The following is an 18,753-nucleotide window of genomic DNA, read 5'->3' on the forward strand; positions in this document are numbered from 1 at the left end:
GGAAGTGCAGGGGGGGCACAGCTGTACTGCAGCCTTCCCGCTCAGCGCGGCAGCAAACACAGCGTAGGACCCGTGGCAGAGCAGCAGATCAACAGCCGTTGCAGCCTCACAGTACAGCTTGAGGTCGTAATTGGAATGCCCCACCTAATGAGTATGCATAAAGGAGGTGATTTAGGGTTGTGGAAGGTTCTTAATTTTCACATTTCTTAATTTCTCACTACTTCATTTTTGGTAACCTTCATCATTTTCTGTTTGCATTTTGGAAGGAAGTAACTGGTATTTACACAGAGGTGTGTACAAATGGGAGCTGGGAAGCACACACTATGGGGTAAACCATGCGTTCTCCTGTCTCACACGTAGCCCCTCAAAGACTATTAATTGAAGAGGTGGATATGTTATAGGGCTTCTTTGAAAGGTCGCATGAGTCATAAGCTCATCCAACTGGCTGCAAAAATGTTTGAGAGATGAGGAGACAGCAGAGAGAGAGAGAGAGAGGGGGTTTTTACTGCAGGCAAACAATGAGGAGCGTGATGTGGGAGACTCCCCCGGGTCTAATGTCTGTTTCTGGGCCCCCTGCTCTGCTCGGGCATTCGGACAGGTGATGGACACGGCTCCCTCGGGGCAGGCAGCTGTGCTGGGTGCGGGAGGCGGCTCCTCGGCCGGGGGCAGTCCGGGGCCTCGCTGCGGTGCCCCCGCCACGCACGCGGGTGCTCGGATGGTGCTCGGAGCGATGTCCCGGGGGGGCAGCGGCTCCCGGCGGCGGGGCGAAGCGGGGCCAGAGGAGTCCCCGCCGGGTTTCACCCCAGCGCCGCCCCCCCCCCCCGCACCCCAGCCCCGGCGCCGTCCCCCGCGGGGGGCGGTTTCCCGGCGCCCCCCTCCCCCCACACCACCCCCCGCGGCCCGCCCTCCGCTGCCCCCCGCCCCCGCCGCCCCCCGCGGCTGCCTTGGGCCGGGCGGCGCGGGGGAGGCGCCGCGAGAGGCTCCGCGCTCCCCGCCGCGGGCGCACGGCGGAGCCGCTCCGCTCCGCGCCGCCGTCGCTCGGGCCATGCCGGCCGGGAGCCCCGGGGCTCGGCGGCCCCGCGCTGCGCCGCCGCGGGGGTCCGGCTCGGCGCGGGCCGCGGGGGCATGAGGCGCCGGGCGCGGAGAGCGGCGGCGGGCGGCGGCGCCGGCCCTTCCCCTGCGAGCCGCCGCCGTAGGATGAAGCAGCATGAGGATGTGTGACAGAGGCGTCCAGATGCTCATCACCACGGTGGGAGCCTTCGCAGCCTTCAGCCTGATGACCATCGCCGTGGGCACCGACTACTGGCTCTACTCGCGCGGCGTGTGCAGGACTAAGTCCGGCGGCGACAACGACACGAGCCGCAAGAACGAGGAGGTGATGACCCACTCGGGGCTCTGGAGGACGTGCTGCCTGGAAGGTACCGACCGCCCCCGGCCGCCCGCCGGGGCCCGGCCCCAGAAGCTCGGGGGAGGGCAGGGGTGCCCCGGACCCCCCGCCCCACGTCCGGACCCCCGCCCGGAGACGATGCGCTCGGCGGTGCCGCGCTGCGGGCGGGGGAAACTTTGCGGGCGGCTCCCGCGCGCGGAACGTGGGGTGCCGGGGGGGTTCCCCCCGTGCCGGGAAGCGGTGCCGGCTGCGGGCGGCCGCGGTGCGTACCCCGAGCGGCGGGGCCAGGGCTGGGCGGCCACAGGTCCCTCTCTCTCTCCGGGCCCCGGGGCTGCGTTAATGGGAACGGAGCGGTGAGCACATCTCTGAGCCGCTCCCGGCGGGGGCTCTGCGGGCACCGTGTTCGCGCCGGGGGTAACGCGCAGCGCCCGCAGCCGCCCCCCGGCAGCGAGGCCGGCCCTTCCCCGCCGAGCGGCACGGCGTCCTGCTGCTGCCCCGCCGCTGCTCGGCCCCGCGTCCCTCGGGGACCGCGCCCCACGGCTGCCCCCTCGCCCGCCCTCACAGCTCTGCTCCCGCAGCGGCAGCACCCTCTGTCGTCCTGCAGCGCTGCCCGCTGCTCCGGGGGTGCCGTCAGCCCGAAGTTCCTGGCTGAGATTTGTGGGAGCGCCAACAGGCAGTGCTCAAACGTGAGCCTGAGTGGTGCCCAGGTGCTGGCACCTGTGCAGCAAAAAGATGGCCGATGGGATCACCCTAACTTTAAAAACGAACGGCAGCAGCTGGTGCCCTGCAGGCTGCCCTCCATCCTGCAGCCCTGGGGGTGCTGAGCTCCCCCCCACCCAGGAGAGGATCTGCTGATATGGGGGCAAGCGAGCATAGCACCGAGCTGCGCCCGCCGCCTCAGAAAGTTCTCGGTGAGTCACAGCCATGGCTGCAGAAATACCCTGCGTGCTCCTGTGCTCGGCCCTAGGCCCACTGTAGGCAGTCGGAGCTCTCCTATTGATTCAAGGAGGGTTTGGATCATGTTCTAATTCCATAATAAGTAATTGGTGATAATCTGTCTCCCCTCTCGGGCTGAGGGAGCAGAGGAGGCAGACAGGGCTGTGAGAGATGGGATCACTGAAAGCATGAGTAATTTCCAAAATTCTTATTTTTTGCTGGCTGTGGTTTTCTTCAGTGAATGTTTTATGTTTCCCTCACTGCCATAAATCACTGCTTTGGAAGGAGTTGGTGCAACCCTGATCTCTTGGGCACAGCGCACTCGGGAAAGGGCTCAGCGCTGAATCACGGGTCCTCAACCTGAGCGTGGCATGGGAGGGCAGGGGGCACCGAGCTGAGATCTGAGTAGGGAGGTCCCACTTGGGGGTCCCACCCCACCCTGTGTCGGGGCAGCGCATGGAGCCCAGGTGCCTTGCTGCTGGGGGACACATCGGTGCTGGGCTGGGAACACCATGTGCCATGTTCTGCTCGGGGCCATTCCTGCGTTAGGCATGGGGGCTGGGGGGGAGGGCAGAGGGGCAGGGCAGCCCCTCCTGCCGGCAGAGCCTCATCATTCTTCTGCCTCTGTGCATTCATCACATCTGGCTTGCAGAATACGGACCGTTGCACATTGTCAGCCTCTCTCGGTGGTGAACCCGGCCCTGGGGTGCTGGGAGCACGCAGCACCGAGCAGAGCTCTGCGCTTTGGGGAGCGCCTGGGCCTGGAGATTTCTGCTGCTGACGGGTTTAGCGTGCGCTGCGACAGAGGAATTAAGCGTTGCTCCGCTCCTCGCCTGCCTGCGTGTGTGCAGCGGATTATTGAAATGACCGAAGCGGCGCCGGGTGCGCGGCATCGCGGTGCTCTGTGAGCCCACGGCAGCAGCACACAGCCCTGCGTGGGAGCTGTGTCACGTGGCTGCGCTGAGCCCATGGCAGGAGCGGATAAATCTTGAATGAAGCCGCAGCAGAACCGTGTGAGACACCCACGCCGGCAAACACAAATTAGCGGCTGCCTCGACAGCGAGAGCCCGGGCAGCGCTCACAGCTGCTGTGCTGGCGCAGCCTTTGCCGTGCTGCACATTGCAGTGTTTGGGTTACACGCTGCAGGCTGGGGCCGGCTCCCCGGCATCAGGAGGCAGAGGAGGGGGGATGGCGGGGCTGGGGAGTGCTGCGAGCGGGCTGCCCCTTCCTCCTCTGTGGGGACTGGGAATGAAGTGCTTGGTGTTGCTGGAGCACCCCGAGTGCTGCTTAGCTCCTGCCTAGCAAATGCTCTGGTGTCCCACTGGTCCCATCTGTCTGTCCATCCTGCTTTCTTCATCTGTCCCCTCGTGTGCCCTGCTGGCTTCTTGTCCTGGGCTTGGATGGATGCATGGTGTCCCTCTTGCCTGGACCAATTCTCATGTCCCACAGTCGCAGCAGGGCCACAGTGCATGACAGAGCCCATTTCTCCCCACTGAACTCTGAGAACTTTTCTTAGGTATTGTTCATCTTCTTAGGGGAATTTGGCTAAGAGTAAAAATCGCTCTTTTGGATGTTGTCAGTGGGCAGCAGAGGGAGGGCTGTCTGCCCCGAGCAATTCCCAGAGCTGCCTTCGCCTTCAGCCAGGGCCCACCCACCGCTCCCACATCTCAGACCCTCTGCCCCCACCACTCCCACATCCCGACCCCACTGCAGCTGCAGCGCTGGGAATAAATGAACTCAGTCCCTTCTCCAGTGTATCACCTCATGGGGTTCCTGCTCTACCTCTTGCACTCTAATTCTGCCAGTAGGTGCTTCCTTTTGCGGGGCACCTCCCTGTCAGCTGCTCACCGCCTCCCCACACCCCTTCTGTGCTGTCATATCCTGCATGGCAACTGCAGCTCCCGAAGGCAAAGCCTTGGCCATGCCTTTGCAGAATGGCTATGGGTACCTGAGCCCACCTCTACATCTGTCCCCAGCACCTGACCCTCCTCCATCATTCCTGACTATTGCAGTTGGTCTCTTCCCTGCTATTTACACCTTTTATCCACAATTAATTCATGTTATCATTAATGTTTTCCATGAAGACACTGTTGTAGCCCAGTGCTGTTTCAATATCAGGTCCCACATAGAAACATCCCATTGGAAGGCAATTCACAATCTCTACAATCTGCTTAATAAAGCGCAATACCGTTCTTTTACTTCTTCAGGACAGCTAAATGAAATAGCTTGTGGAGCTCTGAACGTGTTACGGTAATGCCCGCCTTTGCAGCCCAGCCCATACTGCACTGGGAGCAATGCAGCTCTGCTCCCCATGGGGTTGTTCCCACAGCCCTGGTGCCACATGGTCCCACCACTGCCATTGCTCGTGGGAATCTGCAGGGACAGATTAACCATAAAGCCAGCTGTTGTCCTCCAGAAACTCACCAGATTGCCAAGATGAACGAAAATCCCTTTTAGACCTTCAGAAAACTCCTTAGCCTGTCCTCCTTCAGCCCCACCAATTCCACGTGCACGTTTAAGGGTAGTTGTTCAGCATCCTCCCTGATCCCTGCTGGTGCACAGAGCTGTTTGTCTCCCAGTAGAGCAGTATCTGGTGCAGAAATCATTGGGTGTCCCTTCTGCTCTCGACTGACAGCTGTACCACTGCCACCCAGCAGTGGTGGGGAGCTCCTTTCTTCTGACATGAAGAATTTCTCCTTGTATTACTCAACCCTGCAGGTTTATTTTAACCGATCCCGTTAGCTTGTATGATTGTCCATGTGCATGTGATGTCTGCTGTTTCCAATAGCAGGAGTCCCAGTTTTGGACTCCTTTAGTTGCAATTTTGAGTCCCTCTCTCTGGCAGTAGCTTGGGGTGCAGCGAGCTCCTGCCATGGTTCTCCACCTGCAGGGGTGGCTCTGTGCTCTCCTCTCCCCCTGGCTGTGCCCACAGCTCCTCTTGGCTCTGCAGAGCAGAGCTGCTCACACTGAAGGTGGCCGTGGGCAGTGAGCAGCTGCTGTTGGCCAGCCAGCAGCTCCTGGAGCCTCGCGGCCCTCTGAGCGAGGCCAAGCAGAGAATTTCCCCAAGGTGACAGCAATATTGTTTCTGTTAGAAAGTTATTATCTTCAATTTTTAAAAGCGCCAAGCAAATGTCCGTGAGATTGCAATCAGCCATGATGGAGCACATTTTTGTGCTATTCATTATCAGCAGGTATTTAAAGAGCCGCTCATCCTGTTCCTCTGTCTGGATGCCGTCTGTGATGGGTTCTCACCAACACTCCAGCTGCCATTTAACACCTCTTCATGGTGCTCACAACCCCACTCGGCTGTGCTGCCCTCACTGGGGGTGAATGGAGCAATGGCCTCTGCCCCCCTACAGGGACAGGGAGCTGCAATGGTGCAATGGGAGTTAGATACAGAGGCACCTCAAATGGCAGCAATGGGTGAGAGTGAGGAGGGCGCATTGCCTATGCCCCGATACAGTTTACACGCTGCAGGTTTAACCCCATCCCTCTCACCCCCAGGAAACAGGTATGTGGGGATGGGCAGGGCTTGCACCTAGTGCTGGGGCCAGAGCTGGGGCTGGGGGCAGAGCTGGGCTGGGCAAAACCATTGAGCATGGGACTCAGGTCAGACCTCTGGCTTGAGCATCCCTACCTTTCGTCTTGTTGAAGGTTATATTGCATAAGCATTCATTATGCTCCTCCAGTGGAGATGGCAATCAGGCTACCAGACGCCTGGCCTGCTCCATACTCCTGTGCCTGTACCAAGAGCCATAGGAGCCCTTCTAGCTAGAGCTGGGCCACAGCACATCCTGCTGTCGTTGGAGGATCCCACTCTGCTCCTGCCCCAGCTCTGCTCTGAGATGGGTGCGTGGAGCAGTGAGCACAGCACTCACCTCGTGGGATGTGCAACAGCTGTCAGCACACCGTTCCCATCGTCTGGGGCAGCGTGGGGAGCCAGCTCCCACATTGCTGTGAGCAGCACGTGAGGAGTGAATGTATGCTGCGAGCAGCTCGGGAGCAGGCGTTTTATTGCTGCATAGGCGTGGTGCAGAGTCTGTCATCTCGAGAGCTGCTCCTGTTTAATAGAGGTGGAAGGCTGAATCTGAATGAGGCTCAAAGTGTTGTTTTTTTCCATGCAAGGTCACTGTCTCCATTACGGCTGTAAATAACTGGTGATGGCTCACAGAGGCAGCCAGCCCAAGCGCTGGGGCAGCCACCATGATGGTGCCAGGTCTCCGTGCCCGGTGCCACTGCACTGGCCAGGCAGCGGGAGAGCAGCGTTGCTGCGCAGTGCAGGGTTACATGGCTGCTGGTGAATCACTTCTCTTCCCACGAGCTTTCTGCCTTTCATAATGCGCGGCTGGAAGCAGGTCTGGGTGAGTCCACTGGTGTCGGTCCTAAGGGGGATGCACAGCCCCTCAGCTCTGCTTAGTGGGGTGCAGTCCCTCCGGCACAGCCACAGCCCTCTGCAGTGCCTGCGCTGCTTGGGATGAGACGAGATGACACAGCCGTGATGGGCAACTGGCTCAGTGCTTCTGGCACTGTTCACATGGATCTCACCATGGATTTTTAATAAACACGAGGTGCACTTCGTTAATAGACATTAACATCTTGTTTCAGGAAGGTCAAAATTGCTCTCAGAATTCTATAAATGTGCTGAAATCCCATGGAAGGGAACTTTACAGCTGTACTTGGCTGCATTTCGGGTTGGGGCTTGGTGCTGGGCTGCAGGTCCCCATATCCCCTCCTTGGGGCCCCGCTCTGTCTGGTGCTGCACGTGGTGTTGTGGCTGTTTGTTGAAGGATGAGCACCCCAGGGAGCGTATCATGCTGTGCAGTCCTCCAGCAGTAATGAGGCACGGCTCACCCCGGGGAGCACAGCGGTGGGCATCCCAAGGTGTTCCTTTGATTAAGAAGACACCTGCTGTGATAAGGAGTGACAGTGCCAGGGTGACAACTGCTGTCCTCACCCCATGCTTGTGCACACTGGAGCTCTGCAGAGGGGACGTACCGGCACTGCCTCACAAGCACTGCTCATGGTGTGAGCCCAGCCTTGGTGGTTTGGGTGCTTTGTGCAGCTCCTTATTTGATGATTATGTTCCCCTCCAACTATCTGATATAGAGGAGTGTTTTTCAAAATAAGTTCAAAGTAGGGAACACTCCACGCTTTATGCTGTCCAACGTCCTTTGGACTGGTTGTATTGGAGATGGATGGTACAGAAACACTCCTCATGGTCATTTCTTGAAGCAGAATTACTGGGCGATGGCTGCAGAACTGCAGGGGGCAGAAGGGGAAGTGGTGCAACAGTTGTGTGAGGAGCAGAGATTGGAACAAATGCTGCAGAGCTGCAGTGACCAGGTGCCCTGATGGCTAACGGGTGCATATCCCAGGCTGCTGCACGTTCATTGAGGGGCACATCTGGCTGCGGCCACCAGGAGCATTAATGGTAGAGCCACAGGGTCCTTCCTTACTTCCAACACTGCTTGTGCTGGGGCTGCACTGTCCCGTGCTCAGCACCAAAAGGAGCTCCTGGGGGTGGACTGTCATTGCAACAGGGCTTTGCTCCCTGCTGGAATGTGTGCTATGACAGCTGGGTTGTGCTTGCCTCCCTAACCCTTGCAGAATTCACTCGCGCACTGGCTGACTGCGTTTGACAGGCTTGAAAATATCAGGGTTTGTTCGCAGTCATCGTGCAGAGAGGCAGGAGGAATTATTATGGCTGCTGAGCAGGTAATGCTGCATGATGGTGTTCTCAGATACTGCGTGCTCCTTATCTCCTGACACCACAACCTGCAGACAAAACCCGCTGCTGTCGGACTGCCGCCATCTCCACGTCAGGTGATGGGGAACTGTGTTTGATCACTGAGAGAGCGGGGTCACGCCGCCAGGTGGGCAGGGCAGGGCAAGCAGCAGGCAGGGGCTGCAGCCCAGCAGCAGGAGGGCCTCATGCATCACTTGGTATCGAGCAGTTCGTGTCCTGTGCGGAGCACTGGGGCAGGAGTGGGGCAGCAGCTCAGGGCAGTGCGGGAAGGAGCAGTGCGTGACTCAGCCTGAGCACAGCGCAAACAAAAGGCGGTGTGTGAGGGTGAGATTTGTGCTCGTGCCTGGTGGATGTGCGCTATTCCAGTTTGTTTGGTGATTTGGTGACTGTCCCACTGTTGTACTTTTAGTTCGTGACTGGAAATGTAAAGGGGGGGCAAGCAACCCCCCACCCCCACCCCCCACATACACACAGATTACTGATGCTGTTATTAAAGTGTTCCTGATTTTAACTTATGCTGAAGGACCTTTGCCACATCCTCATGTCCTGCACAGCCCCATGGTGCCAGCACTGCCTTAAGGTAGGCAGGGAGCCCAGAGCACCCTGTGCCACCCAGCTGCTGTCACCCAACCTCTGGCAACTGTTCAGGCTCTGATGCAGCGGTGGTGGTTGCATCAGTGATGCCAGCACACAGTGATTCAGGGGGTGCTGTGCCCGGAGTGCCTGCTCGGCGTGAGATCTCTTAGACGAGGGAAGAATCAAGACCCAGATCTTCCACCTTTCAGCGTCCTTTCAGCATCTAAAAGGGGGCTGTTAGAAAAAAGGGGACAATCTGTAGCAGGCTCTGTTGGGATAGGACAAGGGGAAATGGTTTCGAAGTATAAGACAGGAGACTGAAATTGGACATAAGGAAAAGGTGGTTCATGCTCAGCGCTGCAAAGCCTGCTCCTGGAGCTCAGCCTGTGGGATGCTCCCAGTAAAGGGGGAGTGAAGCTGCAGTGCTGCTCACCAAGCACTGCTCGCCCTCCCCGGGGCTGCAGCCCTCTGCACCAAACAGGGTTGGATGGGTACGGCTGCTTTCAGCGCTTCAGCTGAAATCTTGGAATGTTTCTGTTGTTAGGGAGATGTGAGAAGGAGTGTAATAATAATAATAAAAAAAAAAGGAGGTGTTTGAGTGGCAGTCCCATATCTGAAGCTGAAGTACTTAGCTTCGAATCAGCGCTACGAGAGAAAGAAAAAAAGAAATTTAATATCACTTTTGCAAGGAAAACAGCCTGCCGAGCCTCCTCCCGGGCTAAATGTGCTTCAGAGATTGACTGTGTGGCTGTAAAAACTATCGATGAACTGTAAACATGAAAAGATCACCCCGCTCGTGGCCTGTCAGAAGCATTAGGTTGGAAATGCTCTGTGCTCCGCTCCAGCATGACTCACCGAGTCCTGAGCAAATGTGTTTATTTGTAAAGATCCCTCTTTCAGAAATAGTGACCTTTTTAATGCCTCATGCAGCGAGCTCAGAAATTCTAAATTGCCTTTTGGCATCTTCCTGGCCTCGCTGAAGCTCTGGCAGTGCTTTCCGTGGCGATTTACATATTTTTAGCCTTGATGTTCTGCACTGCTTGACTCCTCCGAGGAGCGATTTACTTCTCATAGCCCTCCGAAAGAGGTGGAGGAGCCCTTCTGGTGCCTCCTCCCCCCACCCCCCCGTGGGTCTCTGCTCGCCCGTCTGCCCCGCGTCGGGGAACGATGTCGTGATGGTTTCTGTGCTCTTTCTTGGTGTCCTCTCTCAGCACTCCGCAGTTCTGAGCTGCTGATTTCAATGTGGATCCCCTCTCTCCCATTTGTTGGGCGCCCTTTTGTTTTCATGGCTGTTCTCATACTAACCGTGCGGCTTTCTGATTGGTGCAAGCTCGTGTCTCAGCTGTGAAATTTGGGGGTAAAACACTCTTAAATCATCCGCTATTCGCAGCTGTGCTTTTATGCTTAAGTCCATTCTAACTGCTTGGGCTCGTAATTGTTTTTTTCCCTATGAACTTGCCGGTAAAGCTCTGCAAATATACGATGGTGCCTGAACTTCACTCTGTTTGCCCATAGGAAGTGTAATCAAGCCTCGACTGCCGGGACCTGAGCAGCAGTTCTTAATGTCTTGATCCATTCCCCTTCAGCCGTCAGCACAGAGCCCGAAGGAGCGCTCCCTGACCGAGGGGCCGCGCTTCAGTGCTATGAAATTGGCATGTATGGGTTTTTGGGAATTCACTGGACACTTTAATACAGGCAGAGCGAAACGTCCTGCTTTCGTCGTCACGCAGCTTCCTCTCCTACTTGTTATAAACAGGCACTTCAGCAGCCGCCGCTATGATCTGTCCTCAGTGCAGCTCCGGGGCTGCGGCAGGCACAGAGCACCGCGTCTCCCACCCCCTCTCTGTGTTATCTGTGGTTAAACGTGTGGCCTCTCATTCGCACGGAGGACCCCCAGGAGGTCTGTGCGCTCCTGACCCTTGTTTTTTCCCACCTCGCCCTCTCTGGATGGGTTTTATCACCGATTTTGGCATTCTAGTCGTGCGGATTGCCCCATAGGGTTCAGAGATGCTGTGTGGGTCAGATGGACTCCCGTAAATGAGCTGGTCCCGTCCCTCTGGTGTGTTATCCCAGCTCGCAGCCGTGATGCGCAGGCAATTACAGCTCTGCCCTTTGCTCCCTGACACATCGCCTCTGCCCGCCTTGATGTGGTGCTGCAGGAGGACTCGGCTGCGCCCGGCATCCTCCTCCCCGCTCTGCTGCAGGATTACGGACTGCGGGGCCGGGGCCAGCTCCGGCTGGGGCTGTGACACTGTGCCCCTGAACCTCGTAGCTCCGACTGGGGACGGCCGCGGAGCCGCTGTGCTGAGGGGACGTGCAGAGGGCAAAGAGCAAAAGTGAGAGAAAGGCAACGCAGACACACGGAGGTTGTGCGCAAATAAGAGAGCAGAAAAGGGCGTGAGCTGCAACAGGTTGGATGGGAAGCTGGCAGCAGAAATGGTGGGGAGGAGCCCCACGGGGGGACACGGGCTCAGATCCTGTCCCAGTGTGTGTGTGTGTGTGTGTGTGTGTGTGTGTGTGCTGCAGGAGCGCTCAGCCCCAGCACCCGCCTGCCTCTCCCTGTCATCATCGCTGAGCTGGTGGTTCTTTCAAATTCCTACAGTTGTATTAATTTAAAAGGATAAACTCAATCAGTGAAGCTCATTACGTTCCATCTCGTGGCTTATTTACATGGATTCTGGCTGCTCCAGCCCTCACTTTGCTATCATAGGAACGTCAATTACTTTTTACAGTAAAAATCAATGTTTATTTGCTGTCGAAAGAAGAAATGTTTTCCTACGAAGTGCCACAGAGCTGCCCCAGCCCAGTAGTGGCTGCCATGTGCCTCACGGGAGGTGGCTGAGCTCACCCCCTCCCTCCACCCAAGCAGTCTTCATGTCCCTGCTCCCATCCTTTTCCTCATCCCACCCCACTGTAGGACCGTTGCTGTCATTGTAGGGCCTCTCTGGTCCCTAACGAGCTCCACTGATGGAGAAGGAAACCTGGAGGGTGGCCTGGGAAGCAGCTCTGGTGCATTACCTGATTGCTTCTATCGTGAGAACACCAAAGCTGAGCCCTCAAAGAGTGCCAGAAATTACCCATCCTTTTCAAACTTTTTTCCTCCCCTATTATTCAGAATTGTTTTGCTTTTCTGAACTGCCTTGTGTAGGTTGTAGCAACCCCACAGATTCCAGAATGGGAGATGATGAGTCACTGTCAAAATGTAGATTTTTTTTCGTTTTTTTTTTTTTTTTTTTTTTCCCTTTTAGCAATGCTGAAGGAATAAAGCCTGTGACACTCAGGCACCGGCACTCCCTGCAGCAGCAGCATCTCCCAGCAGCCGTGATGCCAGAGCCCGGCTGTGCCCATGGGGACACCCAGAGCCCACCAGGCACTGCCCGGCCCCGAGCTGTGGGGTCCTCGCTGGGCATGGGGCTGTCCCTGTGCTTTGGTTGCCCACATTTGAGCTCCTGTCTGAGCCGGCATCTGCCCATCCAGCTCTGCAACCGCGCTGCTGCCTCTGCCACCTCCTTGCTGTTGCACTCCGTTAGTTTGACTTGGGGATTTTCCACTGTTTTTTTTTTTTTTTTTTTTTTTTTTTCCAAAGGGTAAGGAAAAAAAAAAAAAAAAAGCAACCCTTCAGAAAATACATATCTGTGTATGTGACAGCTGAGACACCAACCACCACCGGAGAGGGGGAGAGGGTGTGAAGGAGGGGGAGCCACGTCCCATGGCATTACCCCTGCTGGGGACCTGGCACGGGGCCACTGTGGGGAGCAGGGATGTGCGGGGGTGCCATGGTGCTGGGGAAGCAGCGTGCCATGCTGCAGGAAACCCATCTCAGCAGAGCAATGTGGAGCAGAGGGCTTTTCCCAACCGTTGCACACACTAATCTTAGTTCAGCAGCTCACCAGCAGGGTTCGTGCAAGCAGATGCCTTGTGAGGAGGTGGCAGGCTGCGGTCTGAAGGACCACAAAGCCGGTTTCAGGATGAGAAAACAGCAGCCCTAAACCTGCTGTGTCCTCATCGCTTTGCATCGAGTGCGCAGGGTGCAGCTCTCGGGCAGGCAGTTCTCAGCCCGGTGGCACCATGTGAAGCTGGGGAGGGGAAGGAGAAAACGAATCCTTCCAACTCTGCAGGCATCTGGGTGGTGGGTGGGAGGTAAAAAAAAAAAAAGAGAGAGAGAGAGAGCCCTGGAGTTTGGATTCCTGGGAGATATTTTGGAGTCTTGCTGAGAGCTGGGTGCCTGAGCATCTCCGAGGTGTGCCACAGGCACACAGCACAGAGTGCTGCAGCTGAGATCCAGTCTCTGTTCTCCTGTGGGTGTCAAATGCCAGAGTGCTCAGGGCACCACGGCCGTGTCACTCACTCCGTGCAGGTTCAGCTGGATGGGCTGCCTGTAGCTGAACTCCCCGGGCAGTGCCAAGCGCTGGGTCTGACCTGGCAGCAGGACTGTGGCTCCCACTGGGCTGAGCTCACTGACGGGAGGGTTGGTGGGAGCTCTGTTCTCACTGAAGAGCAGTGTTAGCTCATCTTCCCAAGCCCAAGTTGTGCTTTGCACACTGAGCAGCAATAGCTGCAGCGATCTCTGAAAGCTGTTCCACTGGATGAAAAATAATGAGGTGTTAAAATCATAACCACAGCTCATTGCTCTTCTGGCTGCCCAGGTGAGGGTCTGTGTCCCTGACTGCGTTAACACTGCTGGTGCTGTGAGAACAGTGCTTCTCCCAGCCCTCCCCCCCTCCTGTGGCCCTCCCTGGGGAAAGGGCTGTGAGGGGAAACGGACCTGAGATAAAATCAATTAATTGCCTTTGCATTCTCTGATAAATGCAGTGCAGAGAGTGCCTACATCGAAATACAAATGAACTAAGCCAGCAGCAGAAGGCTGAAAGGAAACATCGCCCTGGGAGCAGGGGGAGCAGAGGGCAGCATGAGGGTCGCGTGCAGTGGGGGGCTGTGGTCTGGGGGGTGAAGGGGGCTGAGGAATTACCCAGAGCATACAGTGGAGGGAGTTCAGTCCAAAATGCTGAATACAAATTGTGTTCTGTGAGTTCATCTCCTCCAGGTTTGCTGTTCCCTACAGGCGGCGCTGCCATGAGACCGAGTCAGTGGGCAGATGGTCTTTGCATCCCACGGTCCAGTTCTGTTGCACCATGGTGCTGTCCTGCAGGGCAGAGCAAAGGGACACGGAGCGAGCAGCAGCATGAGGGCAGCTCCTCCCCAGGAGAGATGGGAGGTGGGGGCACTCAGTGTTGCATTTGTTTGGAGTTTGGGACATTTTTGGTGTGTCGGGTGACTAAACAGTCACCATGGTAACAGTCATCAGTTAATGAACAGAACGGAGTAAAGGATCCGACATAAATGTCAGCGCGTGAAATAGATGCGGCGGGGCGGCAGCGTGGGGTGCTCAGTGCCATGCCCTATAGGATGGGGCTCACAGCCGGGGCTGAGGGGTGTGGGGGCCCTGAAGTGAGGGCAGGAGCTGCTGCTCATCCTGCAGCTGAGCAAAGGCTCTGTGCCAGCACTGGAAAAGTCACTTTTTTTGTGTGTTGTTTGTTTGTTTTTCTAGATTGTTTTTTAAATCATTCTCTGTTGCAAATGAAATGTTTTGGTGGGTCAGGCAGCACTGAAGTAGAGAGTTTGCAACTTCCAGCTGGGGAGGAGAGTCAATGCAGCACAGCTGTGCACACCCGGAACCCTGGGCTAAGGAACGTGGCCCTGCTGTGCTGTCCTGCTGCTGCTCAGGGCTTCAATCCTGAAGGAGCTGTGCCGTTGGGGTGTGCTGGGGAAGGCAGAGCTGCATGGGCAGAGCAGGGCTGGGGCTTCACTGTTGTTGAGGCAGTGAGAGATAAAGACAAACCTTTGCTGGAACCTTGGCTCTTCCACCAGCTAACCCATCCCTGGCTGAGAGTTAGGGATATGTCGTGGTGGGACGTGGTGTCAGGGTGCTGGCGTTTGGTGTGATGCACAGCTGGGTCACAGCTGGGAAGGAAGGAGAGAAACACAGGGGGCAGTGCATGGGGCAGAGCATGGCTGGTGGACGTGGGGAGAAGGAGATGCAGGAAGCCAGGAGCTGGGAAGGAGGAGGAAGAGGTGGCTGTGCCACATGTGCTGTCCTTGCCATGCCCAGTGCTGCCTACCCTGCTCGTGCCACCCGTTCTCAGCCTCCCCTGTGCCCGCAGTTCCCAAAGCAACGGGAGCAGGTGCTTCTCCCTCCGATGCCACGTCTCTGCTCTGATGACAGCTTGCCACCTCCAGAGCTTCATTGCCAGGCTTTAATTGATGCCTGTCATGATGCTCAGCTCCCCCAAGCCCAGAGCTGGAGCTGATGACAATGGGGTACTGTAGGGAGCATCATGCCTTGTGATGGCTTTAGGTAGTCCAGGAGCACATGGTGCGCCCGTATAGGAGAGGAGAGGTCCCCAGGACTTGCACTGCCACCGTCCGCACTGGATCAACCTCCATGTGAGCACTGACTGCTTCGTGCAGGAGCCATAACCCAAATGGAGACAGCTGCGGGATCCCTCCTGCCCCACCCTGAGCTTTCACTTCAGAGAAGACATGCTGTGTGCCTCAGTTTCCCCATGCATAACATCAAGAACAACATTTGTCAACACCTGTGCACACTCCTGCGTTAACATTTGCTGCTCACTTTGGAGATGGCAGCTCTGTGGGTCCTGCAGGCTCTCTCCCTGCGCTCACTCCCTGAAGCATGGCCACTCTGCTGTGCATCACCTGGCAGGAGTGGGCTCATTCTTGGCTTCCTCCTGTGGCACAACCACATCACTCTGGCACAGGAGAGAGCTGAGCCCTGAATCACAGTGAGGAAGGAGCCAAAGCAAACAGGCAGGCACTTAGAGGCGAAATGCTTTTGTTGTTTTTTTTTTTTTTTTTTTTTTTTTTGGAGGCAGGAGGGGAGGGAAAAGACCAAAAAAAGAGAAAGAAAAAGAGCCATTTTTCCCAAATGTTAACTGGGAGGCTACCAGATGCAGAGCATCAGCTGCCCCAGGCCCTCCCAGCAGCTGTGTAGATCTGAAGGTCCCGCCTTGTGTCTCCCCAGGAACCTTCCGAGGAGTCTGCAAGAAGATCGACCACTTTCCTGAGGATGCGGACTACGAGCAGGACACAGCTGAATACCTCCTCCGTGAGTCTGCTGCCCCACACATTGCTCTGAGTCCCATTTTCAATGCGTCCCCCCAGTGCATCCCCCAGCTCCCAGCCAGCACAACCCCAGGGTCTCAGCATGGACCCCCAGAGCTGGGATGAGGCCAATCCCCCCCAGCACCTTCTGAGCCCTTTGCTCAAATGTGAGACCACCAAGGTGCAAACTGACAGCCGCTGGAGGGAGGTGAATGCACACAAGGCATACCCTGACAGAGCAGGGAATGCAAATGTGCAACTCCCTACTTGTCAGCAAACATCCCTTTGTCAGGCTGGAAAGTTTGCATGGCACATTGTGTGGGCACCACGGGCACAGAGACCCCCCAGCAGCACTGCAGTTCTGCAGGGAGCACTGTGCTGTGCTCCCGCCTGAGGTGGATCGTGTCTAATGGAGTTGGTTTGCCATTTTAGTAGATGAGCGTTTAAGCTCTTCTCCCACCCCCTCCCACAGTTAAAACAAAAAAAGTCTATTTTAAAGCCCCCAGAATGGCATTTTAATGGGGCTTCTCTGTATTACTGTGCATTTAATATGGGCCCTAAGAGAGGCACGAAGGCCCAAACCAAGGCACAGCGTATTTTAGGTGCCTTTGTTTTAGTAGCAGGGAGGGATTTGCTGCATTAATTGCTCTTTGCAGTCAGTTTGGAGGCTGAACTTCTGCGAGGGTGAACAGAAAATACCTCTCTTAAAGTAGTAAATCCCAAGATCTGATATCCACAGGGCCATAGCAGCATCCTGGGTGCCAGCTTGGGGCAGGCCAGTCCCCAGTAGAGCCCAGGGTCCCTCAGCCTGTGCCCCGTCTTTACCCCACAGGTGCTGTCAGAGCCTCCAGCATCTTCCCCATCCTCAGCGTGGGCCTGCTCTTCTTCGGGGGGCTGTGCGTGGCAGCCAGCGAGTTCTACAAGAGCAAACACAACGTCATCCTCAGCGCCGGCATCTTCTTCGTCTCAGCAGGTGATGGGCTCTGGGCTTGCTGGGGGGCACAGAGGCCGGGGGCAGGTCGGGGCCCCCAAGGCCAGCAGCACAGGGGGCTCAGCTGTGGAGCTGTCCCAGGAGCAGGGAGGAAAACCCACACAGTGCCAATGAGAGTCCAACACAGGACAGGTTGTGCGGGATCTGCTCTCAGCCCCGTGAAGCCTGCGATGCTGGGCAGCAGGTGGAGGGGCTGCTGTAGACTTCCTGCAGAGCAGCACCATCAGGGCTGCTCCTCGCTGTGCACAGCTCCCCAGCACTTCCACCGATTGTCTTACAACAATGTCTTTGTCTCAGGGAACTGCTCTATTCTGTGTTTTTCTTCTCCCCACAAAGAGACAAATTACTCTCCCTCCTCTGGCTGGATGGAGCCGCTGATGCAGATGAGAAAACAACAGAAAAAACATAATCGATTCATTAAGTAAATACAGAAATGTATCAGCAGCTTCCCAGCCCTGCAGCTCTGCTGGCGGTGCAGAAATTGCCCAAATCCCAAAGAAAGTCTCTGGGCTCCATCAGGAATTAAGAGATGGAGTCACTTTGCTTCGTGCAGCTCTCAGCCCTGGGGCTGACCCTGCAGGGATGCTGCCAGCTCCATCCCTCTCTTCCTCCCACAGGTCTCAGCAACATCATTGGGATCATCGTCTACATCTCAGCCAACGCAGGGGACCCGGGGCAGAGCGACTCCAAGAAGAGCTACTCCTACGGCTGGTCCTTCTACTTCGGCGCTCTGTCCTTCATCATTGCCGAGATGGTGGGGGTGATCGCCGTGCACATGTACATCGAGAAGCACCGCCAGATCCGCGCCAGGTCCCACTCGGAGCTGCTGAAGCGGTCGGCATTCACCCGCCTGCCCCCCTACCGGTACCGCTTCCGCCGGCGGTCCAGCTCACGCTCCACCGAGCCGCGCTCCCGGGACATGTCGCCCATCAGCAAGGGCTTCGGCACCATCCCCTCCACTGACATCTCCATGTTCACCCTCTCCAGGGATCCCTCCAAGGTCACCATGGGGACACTGCTCAACTCGGAGCGGGACCACGGTTTTTTACAGGTCCACAACTCCATCCCCAAAGAGTTCAAGGAGTCTTTGCACAACAACCCGGCCAACAGACGAACCACGCCGGTCTGAGCCCCACCGCCGGGCGCGTGTACAGAGGTGTTTTGTCAGGCTGCATGACATGATCCTCGTGACGGTGTAACCCATGAAACCCCATTTTTAAGGACACCCCAATGAGCTCCCCATGCCCCTTTCCCTGGGTGCCACCCTGGGGGATGCCGGGCTGGGACGCGCTGTCCTGGTAGGGACAGCCCCAGCACCAGCAGGGCAGGTTGGGGGATTCCCAAAGTCACCATCGTTAATGTTGATAATAACCGCAGTGTTCCCTTAGCTGTATGTCCCACTGGAAATGCTGGCGACAGCCCTGTCTGTGAGAACCCCGTCGGGTCGTTACTCCCTGCGGAACGCCTGGAGCCCAGAGCTGGCGGTGCTGCTCGTGGTCTTGAAACCGCATCCCGTTGTGGTGGGTGGAGTGCTCGGGATGGGCTTCTTTATGGTGTTTCGTGCATGCATTAAATAGCTTGGAATTCAATTTTGTCATGTCAGGTTGGAAGAAACATCCTTTTGCAATTTTCTGTGGTCTTGAAAGGGCTTCTTTCTTTCCTCCATTCCTTCTTTCTTCCTTTTGGTGCATTCAGACCATGAATGGACTCAGGAGCAAAATTTCTCCAATGACTGGTAGCAATTAGCCAGCATTTAATTAACCTCTAACGTTGCAAGAAAATGAAATAATTCCTGAAAATTAATACCCTCACAGTCACAAATTACTGTCTGGGTACAATGGAGGAGGCTACGACTGACCTGGTCACACTGAGAAGAAGCTGGGATTATGACTGGGCCTTGGCTGTGGTTGGCGTGCTGATGGTGTGTGGTTCTATAATGAATACGACCAGGAGATGAATGGGAAAAATAACAATAAAGTCATCCAGTTTGGCAAGCAA

The 18,753-nt window shown here is 56.5% G+C and overlaps 1 protein-coding gene across 2 annotated transcripts; it reads left to right on the top strand.

Annotated features, from left to right (window-relative positions):
- The first annotated feature begins 1,047 nt into the window (after positions 1 to 1,047).
- On the top strand, positions 1,048 to 18,753 carry CACNG3 (calcium voltage-gated channel auxiliary subunit gamma 3). 2 transcript variants are annotated; one of them, NM_001397083.1, is made up of 4 exons: positions 1,048 to 1,418; positions 15,685 to 15,768; positions 16,597 to 16,737; positions 17,373 to 18,753. In NM_001397083.1, the coding sequence occupies exons 1-4, from the start codon at positions 1,208 to 1,210 to the stop codon at positions 17,882 to 17,884; spliced, it is 948 nt and encodes a 315-aa protein (NP_001384012.1). In that variant the 5' UTR covers positions 1,048 to 1,207; the 3' UTR covers positions 17,885 to 18,753. The 2 variants fall into 2 exon arrangements, with proteins under 2 accessions (NP_001384012.1, XP_040503247.1); XM_040647313.2 differs by lacking the exon at positions 1,048 to 1,418 and adding an exon at positions 1,973 to 2,298.

The sequence above is a fragment of the Gallus gallus genome, chromosome 14, assembly GCF_016699485.2.
Source record: "Gallus gallus isolate bGalGal1 chromosome 14, bGalGal1.mat.broiler.GRCg7b, whole genome shotgun sequence".
Lineage (NCBI taxonomy): Eukaryota > Metazoa > Chordata > Aves > Galliformes > Phasianidae > Gallus > Gallus gallus.

Coding starts and splice junctions, on each gene's coding strand:
- CACNG3 (NM_001397083.1), top strand. CDS start 1,208: ATGAGGATGTGTGACAGAGGCGTCCAGATGCTCATCACCACGGTGGGA. Junction 15,769..16,596: donor CACAGCTGAATACCTCCTCC/GTGAGTCTGCTG, acceptor TTTACCCCACAG/GTGCTGTCAGAGCCTCCAGC. Junction 16,738..17,372: donor CATCTTCTTCGTCTCAGCAG/GTGATGGGCTCT, acceptor TTCCTCCCACAG/GTCTCAGCAACATCATTGGG.